Source organism: Zeus faber, assembly GCF_960531495.2.
Source record: "Zeus faber genome assembly, chromosome: 18".
Lineage (NCBI taxonomy): Eukaryota > Metazoa > Chordata > Actinopteri > Zeiformes > Zeidae > Zeus > Zeus faber.
In genome coordinates, this window is record NC_137210.1 from 9,773,655 (window position 1) to 9,795,928 (window position 22,274).

Sequence of the window (22,274 nt, forward strand, 5' to 3'; positions counted from 1 at the left end):
TTTGCCTAATATCCTCTCTTTTCCTCTCATTCTCTTTTCTCTTCCGTCCTTGGGTTAGACCAGATAAATGAGCCGTTATATCTTCATTGTCCCGTGTCCCCCCTGCATCTGGGGGTTGCTAGGCAGTGGGAGACGGCTGAGGAAACAGCAGCCATTCTGCATGTACATGCATAGGCAGCGTATAATACGTGTCCCTATGACTCTTGAGTCTCTTTGTGTGTAAGTGGGTTAGTGTTGGTCACAATGAAAGTGTGTACTGCATTTGGGGAGTTGACACAAATTTTCTTTTCAGAATTTGATTGCATGATTGTATCTATTAGTATTCAATAGATTGTTTATTTTCAGACAAGTAAGTGGGCACCAAGATTCCCTGTATTCCACCATTTTAAAATTGCCATATTACAAAACAGACACATGGCAACATGCCACAGGACTCGATTTTTATTCCATAATGTAATGAACTGTGATCAATTTCTCATGACTTCAGTGATATTAAAGAACATCATTCAGAAAAATAGGCCCCCTGTGACATAATGCCAGAGGCCTTTTTATCCATTTTCAGAAATATTTTTTTTATTTGACTGATTTCCTAATTTCCTACATCGCACCTATAATGGTCACACCACAGGACGTTTTTGCGTGTTGAAGTTTAAAGTACCAAACATTCTTGGAGGTAAAATAACCATACAAACACACTATCCTTCGTCATTAATTGAACTGAAAATACATTTTAGTATGTATTTTCAATGGATTACGGCAAAATGAAGTGTCATGTCAACTACCCATGTATACTGCATGTTTATGCGTGTGCGTGTGCGAGTGTGTGTATCCAGAGTACCTGCACTGAAATGTCAATAGGTACATGGGTTGCATAACTGTTCTCTTGGCTGGTGCTGGGCTTGTTTGAAAGGACGAGTCAGTAGCTGTGTCACAATCTTATGGAGACGTTTCATGCACACACACACACACACACACACACACACACACACACACACACACACACACACACACACACACACACACACACACACACACACACACTTTCCCTTGTGTCATACCCCTGCGAGCCCCCACAAGCTTATGACCGCCTGACGATCAATTATTGAAAATGGGCTTTTTATTCCATCCTCCTCCTCCTCCTCCTTCTCCTCCTCCTCCTTCTCACGGCTCCGCAGTCGTCTCCACGCTGAAAGATTCATCAAGTCATTTGGCTAAACATCTCCTTTTTCAGAAGCGCACAGCTCTCTCTCGTGCTCCCTCGCTCCCTCGCTCCCTCGCTCTCTCTCTCTCTCTCTCGTTATCTCCCTCCCTCCCTCCCTCCCTCCCTCCCTCCTCTGTCATTCTCCCTCCTGTGTTCTTCCCACAGTGAGAACAGGAATAGAGCTCTCACATGTCCACCCGGCTCTCTGGAAACCGCTTGGGTCTTTGGCATCCGCGCCTTTCCCGCCAAGTGCTGCTCCCTCCCTCCCTCCCTCCCCCCACCCTCGCCCACCGCCTCCTCTCTTTCTCTTTCCCCTCCCTCTGTCACTCTTATCTTTTCTTCATCTACCATTAATCCCCCTTCCTTGTTTATTGTCGGCGGTTTTGTTCTTCTCGACGACTCTCTTTCTCTCCCTCTCTCTCTGTCTCTCTCTCTGTCTCTCTCTCTGTCTGTCTCTCTCTCTCTCTCTCTCTCTCCCTCTCTCTCTCTCTCTCTCTGTCGCTCCTCTTTTTTAGGTCCTGTTTCCGTCATTCTGAAGCTCGTCTGTCGCCTTTCTCCCTCTCCGACATGGCTCTGTTTGACTCTGTCCTTGTATCCCCCCCCCCCTCCCTCCTCCCTCCTCCCTCCTAATGAATCCATCCTTCTCCGTCCTCCTGCCCTTCGCTCCCCTCCCACCGCTCCCAGCTGTGTGTCAGGAGGAATATCTGCCGGACTGGCTGGAAAGCTGTAAGCCGTTACATAACACATCTGTCCCCTTGACTTGGAAGTGTGTCATTGCCGTGGATAGGAGACCCCGCCCCTTAAACACCCCCTCCCTGGAGGCCCTGCTGGAAGACCACCCACGTCCCCGTGGGTGCTTCCTAATGCTGGGTGGGGTTGGGGGCGGGGGCGTCGGGTGGCTGGGGAGATAGATGGACGAATGGGTGAGTTGGTTGGGATGGGCAGGAGGGATGGATGGATGGAAGGACGGAAGGAAAGATGGATGGGTGCAATGATGGAAAGGCAGAGACAGGGAAGGAGGAAGGAAATAAATAGGTGGAGGAAAGAGATAGATGGAAAAGCCACAAGGACGTAGGAGGAAGAATTGGAGGGACTAGAAAAACAGAAGAAACAGATAAAGGGCACAGAGAGAGAGGAGGTGCGCTCTGTAAAGTGGTCTGGGGGAGGAAAGACTGAAAATTAGGAAGATGTGGTTTTGAGGGGGGGGGGGGTTAGGGTGGAAGAATGTAAAGCCAGAAGGAGACACAGAGGACAGAGAGAGAAAGAGAGCGAGAAAGACGACAGAGAGAGTACGATTTAGACGTTGCCCGGGGGAAGCCTGCGGACCGTCTAGACTTGAAAGAAGATGGAGGTCAGTAGAAGGTGGCGGTGAGCCTGTCTGGCTTGCAGATGTGTGCCACACACATTGGTGTGAAGGGAGCATTCAGAGTCCACAATGCTCTCCGGACCCGATTCTCCGGACATTGTCTGGAATTCATGTGTGAAAGCAGCTTCTGTGTCAAAAAAAGGGTCCCTCAAAAAGAAAGGGCGATTCATAAGTTACAAACAAACAAATAAAAGACGCAAATGTGATGTGATGTGCTATGATTGAAGAACTGTGTCGCCTCCACACTTGCTAAGACGCCTCACTCAAACAAAAATAACACTTCCTCATATTATGTCTTGGGTCCGATTACGTAGGGTGGAGCTTACTGTCAGTGGCCATTCAAGAATGAATCAACAATGAATGACAAAAGGGGGCAGTAGCTCAGGAGGTATAGAGGGTCATCTAGTAAGTAGAAGGTTGCTGATTCGATCCCAGGCTTCTCCTGGTAGCACGCTGATGTGTCTTTGAGCAAAACACTTACCCCCCTAACTGCTCCCCAGGCACCTCTACATGGCAGCCCACTGCTCCTAGATACAGAAGATACTAGGATGGGTAAATGCAGAGAATTTGCTAATTTCCCCATTGTGGGACTGATAAGGGTTTATAAATAAACCGATAGTTCATTTTGATAATAATTCATGAACGTAATCTTTGATTATGACTTAAATTATTTGGCTCCAACATTCCAGCCCCTAATTGTTTACTTTACAATTACTTAAACCACAAAACAATGAGGCCGATTCAAAAAACAACAAAAATTTGACGGGGCTTTAACTTGATTGATCTTCAGTCTGTGGCTTTTACCAGCAAGCAGAGTTTCCCGATTGGCCTTTGCAGAAAATTGATGTGGTGTGGTGGTGGTGGGGTTGAAGCAGCCACATCTGTATTTGGTCAAGGTAATTGGGTCCCGGATCAGGGTGGCTGTATGCCTGTTGTTTCGTCAGAGCACTCAACGAGCAACAGGTAAATCATCCATCCCCACACACACTCAGGGAGTCTCTGTCATGAGATGCATCCATCTGCTCCCGGCTTGTTACATCCTGCTACTCTCTCCAATAAACTGGTGTGCAACATCTCTGCCTGTGTCCCCTGTGCCAGGGGGCCCTGAAAACGCCGCTCAGGGGGCGTGTGGCAGGGGAAACTGCCACAATTGGTCTTTGTCTTGACGAGGACACTAATCACAAAGCCTTTGGTGTCTGGTAAGGTCTTTACTATGCGTCCCATTAGCCACAAATTCGTGGGCCGTATCATCCACTATAACAACAAGATCACCAGGTGAGGACTTCCGTTGTGGATAATTCCACTTGATTCTCTCATACATAAGTGGCAGATATTCCCTGATACATTTTCTCCAGAAGAGGTCTGCTTTATATTGTACTTGCTTCCATCTTCTTTTGCAGTACAGTTGAGTTTTCTGGAAAAGTCTGGGTGGCATGACTGGCTTCCCTTTCATTGGTAGACATTAGTCATCCAACATCTGCTATTTGACAACAAAACTTTTCTTCACCAATTTCATCGATCTCTCCCAGACGCCGCCATAATGGGCTCCTGAGGGAGGTTTGAAAGTCCCATTTAAACGTGTGCACAGAGACATAGACGACAGGGTTTCAGACACATAGTTTATTGTAGAGAGTGGGCAAGGTGAAATAAGCCCTGGAGCAGATGAATACGTGTCATGACAACGGCTCCTCTCCTGAGTGTGTGTGGGGATGGGGGTTTTACCTGTTGCTCCTTAGACCAACCAACGAGCAACAGGTTGCAGCCACTCTGAACCTGGGCCCCAATTACCTAGACCCAGGCCAGGTGTGGTCGCTCAAATCACACCATCCCCACACCACAGTGATCAATGAATGTCCTCCTGAACAATAAATGCACTGGTCATTTGACACATTGTTCTCTGGACTTGTTTCCCTTTCAGATGTGTGATGTGATGTAACAGCGCTGTCATAGTGGTAGCAGAACTGCTTCCAGTGCTTATTGCTCTGCTCTACTTGAACTCTTTGGTGGTCTTTGTCAATGCTTTTCTGGCAACCACAGGGTCTTTTATGTCCCCTTAGAAAGGATCTGATACAATGGTAGGTTGTTTTTCAATATACAGAAGAAGATCAATGAATTTAGCCCTACGTCATTTATTCTCGTGTATGCCACTGGCGATGGACCTCCATTTCTCCCTATACTTGTCGGGCAGTTTTAAGACTATCGAGTTCTTCCAGATATTGTAAGTTTCGCCTGGCATTGTGGCATTATCTAAGACATAGTCCGTAAGCTTGTAATGATTTGCCATCCTCCATCTTAACGCTTGGCCAGTTCAGGTCTTTTTCCATGTAAGCATTGGTAATCTTGATTTCTGAAGTTCTTTTCAAGTAGCATCTTAGCTTCAACATAGCCTCTGTCATATGTGCATATGCAAGCAGCTATGCACCGGCTCTTTTGATTGTCCCGTTGTTTATTGTTCCAGGGAGTACAGTCTGTCTTGACAGTTATTTGTCTTGTCCTAAATTCCATGTTCAAAAGCTCTCATGAAAGGTCTGAAAATCAATGGGTCTCCATCAAATACAGGGATTTCCCTCACGTGGAGTAGTACAAGTCTTTGCTGAGTGGCAATGACATCAGCTATGTCATTCTCTCTTTGCATTACAGCAGACGGCATTTTGATTGACAGCTTCATTCACCTTGGATTGTTTATTCCTTATAGAAGTTTGTGCATTTTCAGCATTTATATGTGGTCTGGTATTGGTTTGTGAAGTTAGCCTTTGATGAGGTTGAGATTTAGTTTTGTGTTGCTGTTGCTGATTGACAACTTTTTGCCGCAGGGTTTTTGGAACTCTTCCTATTCTAGCGAATTCCACGGGTGATTGCTCAAAGATCATTGATTCAAATGTTTCTTATCATGTCATCAGAACAAGCATTCATGGCATCATGTTCTGCCATTGGCCTATCTGTTACACCTGTTTGAGATAATGTTTCAAATTGATCAAGAACTCTTAGCTTGGCGGTTGAGGCTGCAAAGTCTGTTTTTAATAAAAAATTTTCTTTCTTTGATTGTAATCCCACCTCCTCCAGCTCCACGATACGCTTTAGCTCTCGAGCTGCCTCTTGAGCTTCTGGCTCTGCTCTCTCTGTCCTAGCTTTCAGACGTGCGGCTGCAACAGAGGAAGATGTAGCCGCTTCTACCACTCCTACGAGATGTGGTACTGCCTGGAAGAAACAATGTCGTCCGGCTTGACAGCCGATTGGTGCTTGTCATCTTGCGCAGTCCTCTCTCCACCCAGCCACTTCATTCAAAGGAATCATCAAAATACATCATTTTGGGTTCCAATCCATTTTCATCACCTTCTCTTTCATCTTCAGACAACTTCATGTGCACAGTCTTGTGAAATTTCTTGAAGTCCTTCAGAGCGCGGTTGAAAGCTTTTAATACGTTTGTTTACACCATCAACATTTCCAGCTGAACACAGCAATGGTTTATTTCATTCATCTTCCGTGTGCATTTTCCCAAATTTGCTCTACGGGATTCTCTTCTTAGTCCAGCCATTTGGCGCAATGCAGCATCCATACAACATTATAATCAAACTCCACGAGTCCATCCATAGCTTTAGTTAACATTAGCTATCAATTTGTTTGGTCACGGTCCAATATGAAACAAAGCTCAAATGTCATCAATGGCTCCCGAGCCACACAGAGGCGGCGGATTGCTAATGATTGGTGTGCCTGTGCGTGTGCATCAGCTTTGGCCGTGTAATTCCTCGAACATTAAACTGTCACTCTTTGACTAGTCTCACAAATCAAACTTTTGAGAAAGTCTGATGGGGTGGTGCTACGATGTTGGTCAACGGGGCATTTCACTTTCTTTTGCTTCCTATATGTTTTGACTGGTCAGGTTGCTGGTGGCGTGGATCTGTTAGCACGCGTTGCATGGAATGAGTCCCTACTGGGAACACTATTGTTTTGTACCATACCAATATATACAGTTTATCTATTTATATATATTCTGTATATATACAATATATATTTATGAGCATCTAAGTGCGTGCCAAATGAAAGGTCAGTTTTCAATCTAAACTAACCTACCACTCAACAACTGCCTGCACTTCATCGACAGCCATCCCCACGAGTCTTCTTCTGTAAAGCGCTGTTCGGAAGAGCGCTCTCCATGTTGAATTGGAAACAAAGGTTTTGTGGAGATCTCCCCTCCACTCCCCCACCCCCGCCCTGGTTGTACAATGTCCGGCGTTACTGGATGTTGTCATGACTTAATTAACTGGTGGGCAAAATTCCTCACCATGGCATCCCTAGGTCAGTCTCTTCGTCGTGTCCAGCATAGGCAGCTGGTATGCCCTTACCATTTAGGAATTGTTGTTCCATAATTGCTAGCAAGGGACTGATACCTCTAAGGGACTGATACCTCTGTAAAGGTTTCCAATCGTCAACACTGTGTAGACTGTCCACTGCAGAAATACACAGAATCCTCATCTCTAAGCTCCATCTCGCCGCTCGCAAAGGGGTTTGTCTTTGATACGATATCCCCGCAACACTCAAGAAAAGGGGCGGGCTTAAAACCTTAAGCCGGCCGCCTTCGAATCTCTGTTTTCCGGCGCAAACTCTGAGGGGCTTCCCCCCCAAACGTCCTTTTAGAAAAGCCCTACTGGGATCCAAGGTTACTCTTTGACTATTACTTACCTCTGGTACACTTCTGACCCGACTTGCCACATGGGTTTTTACCTCTGCTCCAAATGTGTTGATTGCATCCTGTCCTTCACCTTCAGAAATCAGGACGGGAGAGGGAAAAATATTTCCTGACAAGTCCCGAGCGGCTGCGACTGATGTGCTCCGGCTGAAACGGGCAATCACCTCAAGCGACCACTTCACAATCAGCCACAGATGCACGCACGCATGATTTAAATACTCACACAAGCAGTTGTTTGCACGTACACACAAACACGCACACCTAAACATACAGTACATACACACTCATGTTTGCATCTTCACCGGCAGACCTCAGTGACGTTTTTTTTTCAACACCGGCGGAACCCGGTCACCGCCCTTAAACCGCTAGCGGTATTATCGGCCCTCTGTTGTCCGTCTCCATTTCCTCCATCTTTCCTCCGCCTCCCCCCGCCGCTTCCTCTGTTCATCCTCTGTCTGTCTCCACAACCAGCACGATCACCATGGATTCGTCAAATCCACGGGGAAAAAAAACATTGGGGTCTTTTGTGTGTCTTTGTGCGCGAGTGTATGTCTGTCTATATGGGTGTTTCGATGTCGGCCCCTGATCCGTACGTGCATATAGTGTGTGAATCACTAGCCCGGGGTGGTGGTGCGACGATGACCCCCTTCCGCTCGCTATCGCAGCCGGTGGGAGCGTGGAGGGTAATCCATCGCAGTAATCTACTGCCAATGCGACAACGGATCATTAGCTGGCTCGCAGAGTAATCGTTGGTGCGGGGGGCGGGGGGGCGGGTGGGACGGCGGGGGACGGGGGACGGGGGGGTGTACGAGGGGCTTGGATTACTGCCACTGCCAGGTGTTCGCTTGTAACCGTAACTTGGACGTATGTGTGTAGGCATGGATGAAAATGGGTTAATGAATTAGTCAATGGATGGAAACAACAGGTCATGGTAGAGGCATGGTAGAGGCACACACACACACACACACACACGTGTGTCTGTGTGTGTGTGTGTGTGTGTGTGTGTGTGTGTGTGTGTGTCTGTGTGTGTGTGTGTGTGTGTGTGTGTGTGTGTGTATGTGCGTGTGTGTGTGTGTGTGTGTGAGAGAGAGAGACAGTGTATCTCTCAATGTGTCCCTCGGTGTCAAACCCCGAAGTTGGGTTCATTTTTCAGGTTGGTGAGAGAAAAGTTATTAATTCAAGTAGAACATTTATGTTAATAATTAATAGATATAAGTAGATATTATGCAAAAAAAATTTGGCTTAACAGTATTAGAGAAGGTTAAATTACAGTTTAGCAGAAAGAGGGAGATAAGTTGGAAAGTAATTTCAGATAAATTCCAAAATTTCGTTTTTATTTTAAATATATTGAATATAATAGATATGATCTCATTTTCCTATGTATTCATTCACCCTTTTTTTACGCAAGCCCATCTGTGTCCATTTTCAAATGGAACACAAATCCCCCGCTATTGTGTTGTATCACTCTCAATATGTCAACATGAGTTTGTAAATTGTGTGTGTGTGTGTGTGCGTGTGTGCGTGCGTGTGCATGTGTCCGTGTGTGCGCGCGCTCGCATCGCCATAGTTCCAAATATACGTTACACTCACGGTTGATTTACTCCAGCAGGTCAAGTAAAGTTTAGTCTGAATCTATACGTGAAGGCAGCGCTGGCCGTGCCACGTGTACAGTATTGTCGCCATGTGTTTCTAGCGTAACCCCGCGACTTTTAAACCCCGCGGTGAGTCCATTCCGTTCAGCACGACGGCTCCGTTGTTCCGGGTCCATTTCATCTGCTCGCGTCGCTCTCTCCTGGCTGCGCCTCCTTCCTTTCTTTCCCGTCTTTGCATCCCCATCCTCCTTTTATCTCCCCGACAAATGTATTCTTTCATTCAATTTGCTCCGTCTCACTCTGCCTCTTTCCCCTTCACGAGAAATTTCCGAGTGGCTGGGCCCTCCTTTGTTGTCCTTTCCCGTTTCCCCTCCCCGCCCTTTATTTTTTCCCTTAGAATTTTCTTTTCCTTCTGTCTCTCCCTTGTCTTAGGGTCACGCTTCCATTCTCACCCTCTCTCGCTTTTGCTCTCGCTCGCCCTCGCTCTCTCTCGCCGGCCCCGCTCTCTTCATCTCCGCTCCCTCCAGACTTTGATCCCATTTGCTCTCCGGCGTCTCTCCCATCTGTGGTGAGACTCATCCCTGGCAGCCAGTCATCCAGCGATGGAGGGAACGAAAAAAAATCGGGAGGAAGAGAGTACAGCGCCACGCCAAAAAAAAAAGTGGGAGAGGGAGAGAGGGGGAGTAAGAGAGAGAGAGAGAGGGAGAGAGTGGGAATGGGAGGGGCGGCGAGGGGAGATAGAGCTTAGAGCGGGTTGGAGATTATAACCGATAGATGTCCTTTTAGGCCAAACAGAGCGCTGCATTAAAAGCTTTACGGGGACGTTGCCATAGTTTCCTGGAGGGCATCGTGTGTCACGGTGGCAGGCAGGGCAGCCATGGCAGGCGACCTCTTTTTCTTTTTTCATTTTTTTCTTTTCTGGTTGCCCCCCTCGGGGGGCTTGGATGCACCAAGATGTCAAAGTGACGTAGGAGACATGGAAGCATGCACACACACACATGCGCACCCGACACACACACACACACACACACACACACACACACACAAACACACGTTGGGTTACTAATAGCAAGAGTATCGATGCTCAGCGCCGCTAACACACGCACACAGACGGACAGAAGCGCGGTGTCTGCGGTCACCCCCGCCCTGGCCCTGTCCACCTAAATACCCGCTGACCTGCTTTTCGCTAAGCCTGTGTCCAGCTTCCTCGCTGACCGAGCCCCTCCAACTTAATAAAAAAGCCATTTTGTGGGACAGTTATGTGAATGAAGACAAACACGCGGATAGATTGCGGCGCCATCGCTGGGAGCGCTGGGAATACTGGAATTGGAAATCGATAAAATGCGCGCTTGTGTGCCGCGTCCGGCCCGGCGGCGTTATATATATATTCTTTATATATCTCCGTCACCCCTCTACGTCCCCCACGTCTCCTCTGCCTTCCTCTTTCCGTCCTCGTCATGGGGGTGTTGTGAGTGACAGGAGTTTAGACCCAGCTCCACCTGGGGGCCCCCATGGCCGCCACGGCTTGTTAAACTATAAAAGGCCAAAGCCCTCGCCGGCCCCGGCTTCGTCTCACATGAATCATAAATCATCTAAATCGGATGACTTCCGTTCATATGGGCTTTTAATGAAGGAATGTCATCTTCAGGCGCGATCCCCGCTGTATTGCTTCGCTGCGTACCGCGGGGAATTGCGTCGCCGGGATCTTGCGGCTCAAGGCTGCCGGAGTGAAGCGGCTCAGCGGCGATCGCGATGGCCGATGGACCGATAGACGGCGCGTTGTGGGCGTCTGGGGCGGGGCCGGGGATTCCTAAGGCTGGGATCTTTGTTACCAATATTATTCATACACAAGTTGATTATCTCATGACCTTGACCACAGTCTCTCAGCTCTGTGTCCCCGGGGACCTGCGGGAATGCATGTTTTCATTTATACATTATTTTGGCAGGGGGGAGAAGAGCAAGAACATTAGATTAGAAGTCAACACAAGGTTATCAAAGGTAACTTTTAATAAGGGGCTTCTTGTTAGTGTTTTAGGTATGAGGCCGTTTTGACCCAACGTTTAAAAGAATCTGAAGGAAAAAAAAGGAGATTCAACACTAACAAGTAGCACGATAAATTGCTCTTGAGGCCCCGTAGCTAATACACTGCAGACTGGCAGGGGGGTCGCGGACCAGTGGTTGAGAACAACAGACGCAGGCCACAGGTTAAATTCCTGCCGTTATCTCTGACAGGTTTTTCTCTCGACACTGGCCAGAAGTTGGCTTCGGGTGACTCCAAAGTTTTTAATTTCTTAATCTATTCACAACTCTCTGGTGGAAACCAATTCAATTTGTCCCTTTGTACTGTGAAATGACATTCCTCGTGGCTCAGATGAGTCACACAGAACGGAACACCCATGCAGCTCGAATTGTGACCCAGGGAGGATGGAGGGAGAGAGCGAGAGCGAGAGAGAGAGAGAGAGTGAACCAGAGTGGCTGCAGTCAGGTAGTAGGGAATTGAACGTGTGGTCATAGTTCGTAAGATATTTCACCTTGACTTCTACTGTGTATGCAGTACAATATATACGCACATTAAATTATTCATGTATTGGGGGGGGGGGAATATATATCCCACATATTACATACAGCATTGAAACAATACAAATGTGACGTCTACACGATGCTGCGGCAGTTACGCCTGCCACTCGAATGGCGTTTTCAGGGCCCTCCGACACAGAGACACAGGCACAGATGTTGCGAACACACCAGTTTATTGTAGAGAATGGCAGGAGAGTGTAACAAGCCAGGAGCAGATGGACACCTGTCATAACAGAGGCTCTTCCTGTGTGTGGGGGGATGGGTGTTGCTCGTTGATTGCCCTGACGAGCAACAGGCGTACAGCCACCCTGATCCTGAGACCAATTACCTAGACCCAGGATATACAGTATGTACATACACCCGCACACCACAGGTGAAAAATTATTTTACAATTCCAGGCATATACTGCGACTTCTAAAGCTATAAAAAAATATATTATGGTACAACATAAAAGCCACAAGGTCAAATCTAATGGGTCCTGATCTATATGTAGTTTTGAAAGCTGTCAGACTGCCAGGCCCAGGCACAAGCCCTGGCCTCTTAAATACCTAGAGCTCCTTTTCACAGTAATTGTGAAAAGTGGTGCATATACGCACTTATGTTGAAATATTTATGTATTTCAGAGTTTGCTTGTGAATGCATTATTCACATAGCACAGGATACAAATTGTATCACTAAATGATAGATTCTGAAGTGGCCACTGCCACCGTTAACCGTGTCTCCATGTTATTGATTACGACTACTTTTTATAGTGGTGTATCTTGCTAAGATCTTTTTTTCAGCTGATCACCAAGAAGGACCCACTTCACTGCCATTGGGAGAAAAAAAAGAAAAGAAAATGAGCACAAATGATGTACTTTATGTGCATCGTATGTGTTTTTTTAAGGATTATATATAACCAAGATTTGAAAAAATATATATTTTTTTATTTTTGGAGTACCCCCTGCAGGAACCCTCGGGGTACAGGTACCCCCATTTGAGAAACACTGGATTAGAAGGCGGTTTGCATTTTCACAACAAAGACACGCCAGCCTGAAACCCGCGCCGCTGTTCCAATGTAGGTCACTTACTAAAAGTACAGGACGTCATTATTATGCATCTGTACGTTATGAGATTAAAGTGGGGAAGCTTATGTTGTTCTGGAATAAGCCTCATCTCAGCTCACGCCAGTTTGTGTGTCACAACACTGCCTGGGTTACAACACAAGAGAAAACGCAGATTTGCCAAACGGAAAGCCCTTTTGTGGACTTGGAAGGGCATAATGATGTTAAAGTGATACGGCAGTTTGGGGGGGAAATTGGCTTTTATCTTATCGGATTCACGTGAGAAGGTCAATGCTTAACTTTGAGCTTCCACTGAGCTGCGTGTCAGCTCAATGGAAGGATTTTTAGCCTTGAGAGTTTTGACACGCTCTTTATCCAACCGCAGGGCACGGTGATTATCAGCTGGTCGCCGCCTGTGAAACTCAAGGCGTTGGGGCTGTAGGGTTGCCTGTTCAGTTTGCTGTAATGTTGCAGTTTGTACTTGGCAACCCTGGATAAATGGTTGCACGCCAAAACTAGTTCTGAATATAGTTTTGGAGTAAGTTCTTGTTTTAAGACGCAAATGTATTGCTTAAATAAGTCAGCTCAGTTTAAAGGTGTAATTCCCTAATTTGTAAGCCTGTTGCTATGTCTGTACTGGACACAGAGGGATGAAATTGGTATTGACCTGCTTGCCTGAATCTAGGTGAGATAGAGAAAATGCAATTGTCCCCAAGAAGCTTGTGTCCCTTTCAGCATGTTGGCTTTGGACAGGTTAAAGAAAAGATCCATTTGAGTCTTCTCTCCTTCACTACTGGGGATTGTCAGTGGCGGCAGTACAAGCTGGGAGGTGTGAACTGATCGATTGAGAGAAGGGACAGGGCGATCCACAGGAAATGTGGCCCGTTCCCCCCTGCATTCAGCACCAAATCGGAGTTGTGCAGCTCTGCCATTTGAACCAGCACCGGTCGCATCCAAGCACGAGGCAGTGAGACTGACCTGTCTGCCATCACCATGCGTCCAAGATTTCTGATTTTCACTTGAATGCAAATGAAAGCCACCTCACATTGACATTTCCCCACCGTGCAAAGGCTTAGCTGCCAATCAGTCTGTCGTCAGGTAGAGATAGCCAGGTGCAGGATGCTGTGGGCTTAGCGGGGATCCTCAGCGTGTGTGCGTGTCTGCGTGGGCAGCTGGTCAGTGCTGTGATTGGTGCGAAATTGCCAGAGAGAAAATGAGGCAAAATCAATTTCTCAGTCAAGCTCTGAGCAATGAGTCAAAAGCAAAAGAAGCGTTGGTTGAAGACGAGCGATTCCAACTGTCTGACAGGCAGGAAACAGGGGCACCAAATTAACTCTTCTATGATTTTAGACGTTCAAATGTTTACCACAGTTTGCTTCTTTTGACATGCGGGAAACCACCTGCTTACTATAAAAGTGGGCAGCACTAATATGCTTTCTATATCTCATCTTATCATATCTCAATATCCAATTTTGCCTCTATCAATCTCTTCAAACCAAAAAGATCGACTATGAAAATAAAAACATCCTGGTTGTCTACTTTTTGTTTTTCCCAGGATCCTTTGATGCAGAAGGTGGGCGGGGGCAGGAAGAAGACGGTGTCTTTCAGCAGCATCCCGTCTGAGAAGAAGGTGATTTAGTATAGCAACACAAAATAGACCTCTTCAGCAAGGATGTCATAGAAAGCAACACATTCGCTTGGACCGGTTTTCCTGACATGTTCAGGCTTTTACGAATGAATAAATACTTTTTTTTTTTTCCTTCAATACTCTCAGGTGAGCAGTGCAGCCGACTGTGTGGCGTTCATGCAGGGCGGATGCGAGCTGAAGAAGGTTCGACCCAACTCCAGGGTCTACTGCCGCTTCTACACCCTGGACCCTGACCTGAGCTGCCTGCACTGGGAGCCGTCCAAAAAGGACGGAGACCGTGCTCGGCTGGACATATCTAGCATACGGGAGGTCCGCCCCGGGAAGAGCACGGAGACCTTCCTCCATAACGGTCCCCTGTCTGAACACCTAGCCGAGGAGGCCGCCTTCTCCATCATCCATGGTGATGACTACCAGGTAGGAGGGAAGGATGGGCGTATCTGGACGGGAGACTGCCTTAACTCTGCACTGAATCCTGTGCAATAGGTGTATAAAACGAAAGAAGAGAGTGAGAGTAAGGGCATAATGTAAAAGAACAGAAAATTCTGAAAGGGTTCCTCGTTCTTTGAATATGACATGAAACCACAAAGCAGGACATGGTGCTGTGGAGAATTGTCCATCCATCACCAATGATGATGATCAATGACCAACCATCCATCCATCCATTAATCATTTTCATTCCAACTATCCCAACCCAACTATGCATCTGTCTTCCATCCATCCATCATCAACACCAATATTAATTTGCCTATTCTCCATCCTTCCATTCATGTCTTTACCTCCTAATTTTCATCGCCCTTCCCATCTCCAGTCGCTAGACCTTGTGGCGTTGTCAGCGGACGTGGCCAACATCTGGGTGACGGGCCTGCGCTACCTGGTGGCCCACCCCTCTATCATCGGGGGAGCCGGGGGAGCGGGTCTGAGTGACGGGGGGAGCATGGTGGTGGAGGGCAGCCCTGGCAACAGGATGAGGAGCGAGTGGCTGGCCCTTGAGTTTGCCCAGGTGGACGAGGACGGCTACGGCATCGTCACCGAGGACGTGGCGGTGACCACCATCTGCAAACTCTGCCCTGGCATCAGGGAGGCCAAGGTTTGGAGTTTTGCTGAACCTATGTTATGAGTGTGGATAAAAATACAATAAAAAGTCGCAATGTAAGGAGGGCAATAATGATCACATATGGAAACACAACGCAATCGTAAAATAAATAGCAGGCAAGCTGATTTACTGACTATGTAGACAAGAGACACCATCAAACCTTCACCCAACTCCCATAAAATTCCTTGTAAATTCTAATATAATAGGCAGATGAAGATGATTCACAGCAGCAGCCAGTGGTGGACTGACCGCCCCTCAGTCATAATAAAGTAAGATTATTTCATTAAGAGTACCAGAAAATGAGAAAGATATGGAAACCACTTACTGTAGGTGCCACACATCAATGACTTGGAGTAGCCGGGCATCTAATCCCTTCTGACAGCTTTTTCATCTCACTGTTCCTTGCTGGGTTTTGTAATTTAGTTCTGCTGTGCCGGCATGCCTGTAGAGTTTGCTTACATAGCTCACCTGCTGCAGGAAAGGCACACCAACACAAAGAGACCGAATTATCTCCTAAACCCGGGGAGCACAGAAATATGCAATATGCAAAAAGTATGTCAGGTTGAGATTTTGTCAAGCTGATTTCAGCGTAGCGGGGGTTGCGGGGGGCAAGAGATAAAAAGATAGGAAGAAGATATTGAGTGACGACAGAGAATGTTGCTGCACCTGATAATAGGTCACTTTAATATCCTTTCTAAAAAAAGGATGGAAATGACTTCTGGTCTACTGATTTAAAAATAAGGCATCATAATCATGGGCTAATTAATGTGGATGAGATATTAAATCCACACCAGCTCCGCTGCTTTAATGTTTTCTTTGATCCCCATCTCGCTGGATCAGCCCCGTCGTTCAACATCTCTCTTCTTCACACGCTCTCGCAATGTCGCCTGGCCAGGTGCGGCTGCGTTTCAAAGAGATCCAGTGCGCCAAGGAGAAGCTGACCTCGCACGTGACGCGTGAGGAATTCCAAGAGGCCTACTGCGAGCTATGCACCCGGCCCGACGTCTACTTCCTGCTGGTTCAGCTCTCCAAGGACCGCGAGTGCCTGGACCCCCAGGACCTGCGACTCTTCCTGGAGACGGAGCAGGGCCTGTCCCTGGCCACCACCGAGGGCTGCCTGGAGCTTCTGCGGCGCTACGAGCCCTCCGCCCAGGGCAGGGAAAGAGGGCTGCTGGGCCTGGACGGCTTTGCCCGCTACCTGCAGTCGGCCGAGTGCCAGCTGATGGACCCGGAGCACATGGGAGTCTGCCAGGACATGAACATGCCCCTGTCCCATTACTACATTAGGTGGGCTTGACGTTTAAGAATTCCTAAGTTGAGTGATTAGTCAGCGGATTTCAAAGGCAAAGAGCCAACTTCATGATATATACAGGTATAATAACTAGGAATGCACAGATATGACTTTGTCCCTGCTAAGACCAATCCAGAGCTCTAAACCTAAAGTGCAGGGTAATGATCAGATCCAATACTTTTACTGTACAGTATCATCTGTTAGTTCATGGCCATTGCATAACAACTGCTATATAAACATAATCCATGTTCTCCATTAAAGACATCCAACAAGTCGCTTTTCTGTCAGAGTTTTCAGATATTTTAATGGAGTTGACTATTGTTTCCTCAGTGCCTCGTACCGATCCTACCTGCTGGATGACCAGGTGCACGGCAGGGCAGACCTGGGGGGGCTGACCAAGGCACTGCAGGCCGGCTGTCGATGCCTGGAGCTTGGAGTCACAGACGGCCCAGAGGGGGAGCCTCTCCTCGGTGTAGACTATGGTCCTGAAGCCCCCCGCCACCACCACCATCACCACCACCACCACCACCACCACCACCACCACACCCCCGTCACCATCCGCTCTGCCCTGGAGGTGGTCAACAAGTACGCCTTCCTGACCTCCCAGTACCCGCTGCTGGTGTACATCTGCCAGCGCTGCTCCCCCGCCCAGCAGCGCGTCCTGGCCCAGCACCTGAGGAAGGTGTTTGGTGCACGTCTCTACACCCCGGAGGCCCTGTCCGTCAGCCTGGGGGGTCGTGCGAGCACTTTGCCCTCACCCGAGCAGTTGAAAGGACGCATCCTGCTGGTGGGAAAGAAACTTCCCCCGGACGAAGACAGCTCCGAAGGGGAGGTGTCTGAGGAGGACGAGGAGATCGGAGGGGGAGGGCCTCTGGCGGGGAGGCGGATGACCATCCCCGGTGAGGAGGAGCTAGGGGTGGTTTTGGTGGTGCCACCGCCCCCTCAACCCAGGAGGCTCCGCCTCCGCAGAGAGCTGTCGGACCTGGTGGGCGTCTCGCGTAGGGGGAGCCGTAGCTTCTACGCACAGAGAGCCAATCAGAAACAGCCGCAGCAGCAGTCACCACCCAGCAGTCCCTCTCCACCCTGCACGCCCCTGCCTGGGGAGCCGCCCTACTGGACGCTGTGCTCTCTAGGGGAGGGGGAGGCCGGGAGACTGACCGGAGAAAGTCCGGAGGAGCTGGTTATGTTTACCAAGCGCACCCTTACCCGGGTGAGACCCAGCTCTGTGAGGCTTGACTCCAGCAACCCAAACCCACAGGGCTACTGGAAGGGAGGGGTCCAGCTCGTAGCACTGAACCAGCAGACTCCTGGCGCCATGCTGGACCTTCACAGAGGACGCTTCTCCCAGAACGGGGGCTGCGGTTATGTGCTCCGCCCCGCCGTCATGACAGAGGAGGTGTCGTACTTTAGTGCCCACACACAGGGCTGTGTACCGGGAGTGCCACCTCAAACCCTGCGCATCAAGGTACACACACACACACACACACACACACACACACACACACACACACACACACACACACACACACACACACACACACACACACACACACACACACACACACACACACACACACACACACACATACACACATACACACACACACACACACACACATCTGTCTGTTTACCCTGTGTGGCTTAATGGTTGTAAATGTTCTGTCATGTGCTAAATATCAGCAAGGAAGTTAAAATAACAGACGGCTTAGTTATTGCCATTGAATTGCTTTCCCTCCAAACCCTTATGTGCTCTCAAGCTCAGTACGTTCTTACATTTGGTAATGGGCCATTGAGTTTATTCATGAGCAAAGCCTTTAGCAGCTCAGATGGGCCAGGGTTACCTGTAACGAGGCAGCATTACTAAGCCTCTGAGGGTTGATTGAGAGGCAAATCACTACATCTACCTAATATGATGACACAGACGATGAACACAACTCGGCATCGGCCCAATAGTGGACGATTAGCTGTACACACTAATCGTCACTCTCAACTCACAAGAGAGGTGTAATGGCATGGCTTTGCTCACCTCTATGCCACGCTTGAGAAATTTCTACCGCTGTGCATTATACCAATCTCCTGCTCAGCCAGACCTGAATGGAGCTACATGCGGGTGGGTTATTCACTCCTTGCTTGTGCTTCCCGTATGTGTGCGTGAGTTTAGGAAGTCCCACACCGCAAGCAAAGTCATTGTGTACTGATCAATAAAAGCTTACCATTGTCCAGAGTGGTCCAAACCGAAATGTATCAGTGTAATGGTCTTGCTTACACAACTGCTGTGTGGTCTGTCCATGCAGGTGATCAGTGCCCACAACCTGCCCAAGCCTCAGGGGGCCGGGGCCAAAGGGGAGGTCATCGACCCCTACGTGGTCCTGGAGCTGCACGGGGTGCCGTCCGACTGTGCCGAGCAGCGGACTCGCACGGCCGCCCAGAACCAGGATGACCCGCTGTTTGACGAGACCTTCGAGTTTCAGGTGCGGCTTTTTGTATACACTGCGGTGAGCGCGAGCTCTCAATCTTCATCAGTTCTGTGCAAACATGGCCACGGTTCTGTAAGTGTTTGCTAGGCTCTGCCAAGAGTTAACTGTTTACGGAGTGCGTTGGATTTGATTCAGAATCGGTCCCTCTCATGAATATAACCGCGTGTGCATTAAATGTCACTACCCCGGGGTGGCTTTGTTGACCGGGGTGCTGTTTACTTACTTCTCGCTTACAGTGTTCTGTATTAGTGAGACTGAGCCATGATGACAAGCTGTCACCACCAATATCCCATGTCCTCCCCGACCACGTCAGGCATTTTCATGTGCGTGGGGCACTCGCCTCACAAACGGCCTACCAACATAGGGGCGACAAGGGACTTATGTGTGTTGCGAGTTATTAAAAGTAATTGATGTTTTTAGAAGGAGCGAGATTGTTCTTGGGAAAGAGAAAGTTCAGGGGACGACGGCAAATGAAACATGCTGAATTTTTCAATCACCCAATTAGAGCGCACTGCCGAAGCGGTACATTTGGTCATATTTTCATTTTTATATATTCTATGGATGTAACTGAGCGTAGTGCCACACGGCAAAGACTGCAGGAGCTGATCACTGGGAAGACACAACTCTGTGGGAATAACGGTGAAGTAGCACGCTGACATCGTAACACCATCTCTGTGTGAATCCAGAAGCAAACTCACGTCTGCATGCGTTTGCATGTTTAAGTAATGTTCTCCCAGGTGAACCTTACACCTGGGAGAACACACAGCTCCCCGACTGGAATTACACAGGCAGACTCTGTAAATACAGGGCAGGGGAAGAAGGAAGAAGGTCGAGCGGGAGAAGAGCACGGCGAGTGGGGCGTGTGCATGTGCGTGTGTGTGGGGGGGGTTGAGGAGACTGCTGGGCTCATTAGAGCTGTGGCCCTGTAACCCAAGGCCCAGCGGGGGAGTGGAGGGCAGCGTGGCGTGACTCCCACAACACACACACACACACACACAGACGCACACACACAAATGGACACACACACACTTAATGTCACACATATGCACGAAAACACCCTAACACACACTTTATCGGGCTCCTTGACCCACACACACACACACACACACACACACAAAGACCTAAACCAGTGGTAATGTAGCTTAGTTGCATATGGTATTAGTATGGCGAGGCTTGTTCTCACATGTCTTAATCACTGTCCTGGATGTGCAGCCAAGCTCAGACACTGGATAGCCACACCAGCACTCCCCACCACACACGCACACACACACACACACACACACAGACACACACACACACACACACACACACACACACACACACACACACACACACACACACACACACACAGACACACACACACACACACACACACACACACACACACACATACATACAATACAAATTGACACGCAAACTGTAATTATTATCTCCCCAAGTAGCGCTGGAAAACTGCCACCTCTCCTCGTCATGCGTCTACGTGCTTTGAACGGTACGAGACTGCAAGGAAACCGTAGTATAGTAATATTTGAGATATTAATACAGCAACGAGGGATTTGGATTAAAAGTGTTTGAACTTGAAGCGTCAGGTGGTGTTCCGTCTCAGACACGGCTGTCCCCTTGAAAAATAGAGGGAGGGGAGGGGGAGTGGGAGAGAGAGGAGAATGAAGGGAACAGTGCTGGGAGTCATTATGCGGCTCAGACACATACATCCATGTGCAGTCACAGATCTCGCACACGCACACACACACATACACACCCGCTCACTCACACACACACACACACACACACACAATGTGCTGATACTGTCTGTCTGGTTTCTCCATGCATGAAGCTCTATTCTCCCTGGCGCCCAGGCCTGTGTCGCGGCGCACGGGAAATTAAGTAACTTAGTTCAAAACGCACGCACGCACGCACGCACGCAGGCACGCACGCAGGCACGCACAAACACATGTAGGCCGGGTGTGTTGTGCCGTCGGCTCTGGAACCTCAGGGGGGTGGGGGTGGGGGGAGTCCGAGCTCACTCACTCTGACATGTTCTCAGCTCCGCCCCATCCATTAAACAACGTCCCCCCTCGGACTGGGCTCACGTGCTGTTGAGATGTTAAACATCCGCCCCGGGTTTGTATGAGAAGGTGGCGTTTGAGTTTTTAAGGCAGGCGCAGATGCATGGCTCTGTCCTCTGTCCGAGTGTTGTTTTCATTTGTAATGAAGCGCACAGGACGGAAGCCTACGAGTCTCGCTGATGTTTAACGGGGTTCCATTATGTCAACGTCAACTCCCGCTATCCTTGTTTCGGGGCTCAAAAGTGTGAAAGCAGGGGAATCACGGGCAAGGGGAGTGAAACACACACACACACACACACACGTACACACTCACACACACACTCACACACACACACACACACACACACACACACACATACACATAACACACTTCTGGCTTGGGGCAAATTTATACAGACTCTGTAGGAAGTGATAGATAGTCAGCGTTCCTCATCTTCTGTCCTGGCACCACTCTCTCTTTTATAAACACCCAACACTCATCAGTCAGGCATGTATATGCGTGTGTGTGTTGTGTGTGTGTGTTTGTGTGTGTGTGTGTGTGTGTGTGTGTGGGGGTGGGTGTGTGTAGAAAGAAATGGAGAAACATTAGTCTGATAATGTGCCGTTCGACATTTGTTAAGTGTCTGTTCCCGTTCTCCGAATGAATATGTAGCGACACGCTCCGCGGCATCATTAGTCCACCCACTGATTCAATGCGTGCGCGCCTGCACGGCCTCTATCTATGTTCTGTGCACTGCGCGCGCGCGCATGTGTGCGGACGAGTGTCCCCGCGCGCGCGCGCGTCTTTTTTTTTGCACAGAAGGTATTCCTTCAAAGCCGCCTCGCCGCAGTGTAACGTTTCAGCCGGCACTCCCTCCCTTTGCGCCGCGCCGGGCTGCTCCTCGAGCGCCGTTCTGCCGGAGGCGAGCCAGAGCGGGTGCGTGAGCGACGCTTGGCAACACGGGATGCGTTCTGTTTGAACTTTCTGAGCCCGCGCCGTGACTAATTTGGGAGGCTTCCACCCGGTAAACAACTAATGGAGTGCACGCGGCATTGCTCGGCGTCTTGATTCTACTGTACAATAGGCGGTGGGGGCAGCTGAATAATGTACCCTGGGGCGGCCCACACACGGGGCCCCGCCCGGTGCGCACACTCCCACAGCCTGCTATGGAGGCGACTATTACAAATTAAGAGAGAGAATTACCCGCAGTGAACTTGTTTACTTTTCTACCAATGTAAGGCCCCTCCCTTTAT

At 48.9% G+C, this 22,274-nt stretch overlaps 1 protein-coding gene across 1 annotated transcript in view; it reads left to right on the top strand.

The window, feature by feature from the left end:
* plcl1 (phospholipase C like 1) overlaps nucleotides 1-22,274 on the top strand; it is a gene marked incomplete at its 5' end in the record, with an annotated part of 59,723 nt that overhangs the window by 29,807 nt on the left and 7,642 nt on the right. Inside the window, 6 exons of the mRNA XM_080019745.1 lie at nucleotides 14,022-14,096; nucleotides 14,241-14,528; nucleotides 14,923-15,201; nucleotides 16,103-16,494; nucleotides 16,829-17,963; nucleotides 18,793-18,969. Coding sequence (XP_079875871.1) covers nucleotides 14,022-14,096; nucleotides 14,241-14,528; nucleotides 14,923-15,201; nucleotides 16,103-16,494; nucleotides 16,829-17,963; nucleotides 18,793-18,969 — 2,346 coding nt within the window. The remainder of the gene's footprint in view (nucleotides 1-14,021; nucleotides 14,097-14,240; nucleotides 14,529-14,922; nucleotides 15,202-16,102; nucleotides 16,495-16,828; nucleotides 17,964-18,792; nucleotides 18,970-22,274) is intronic.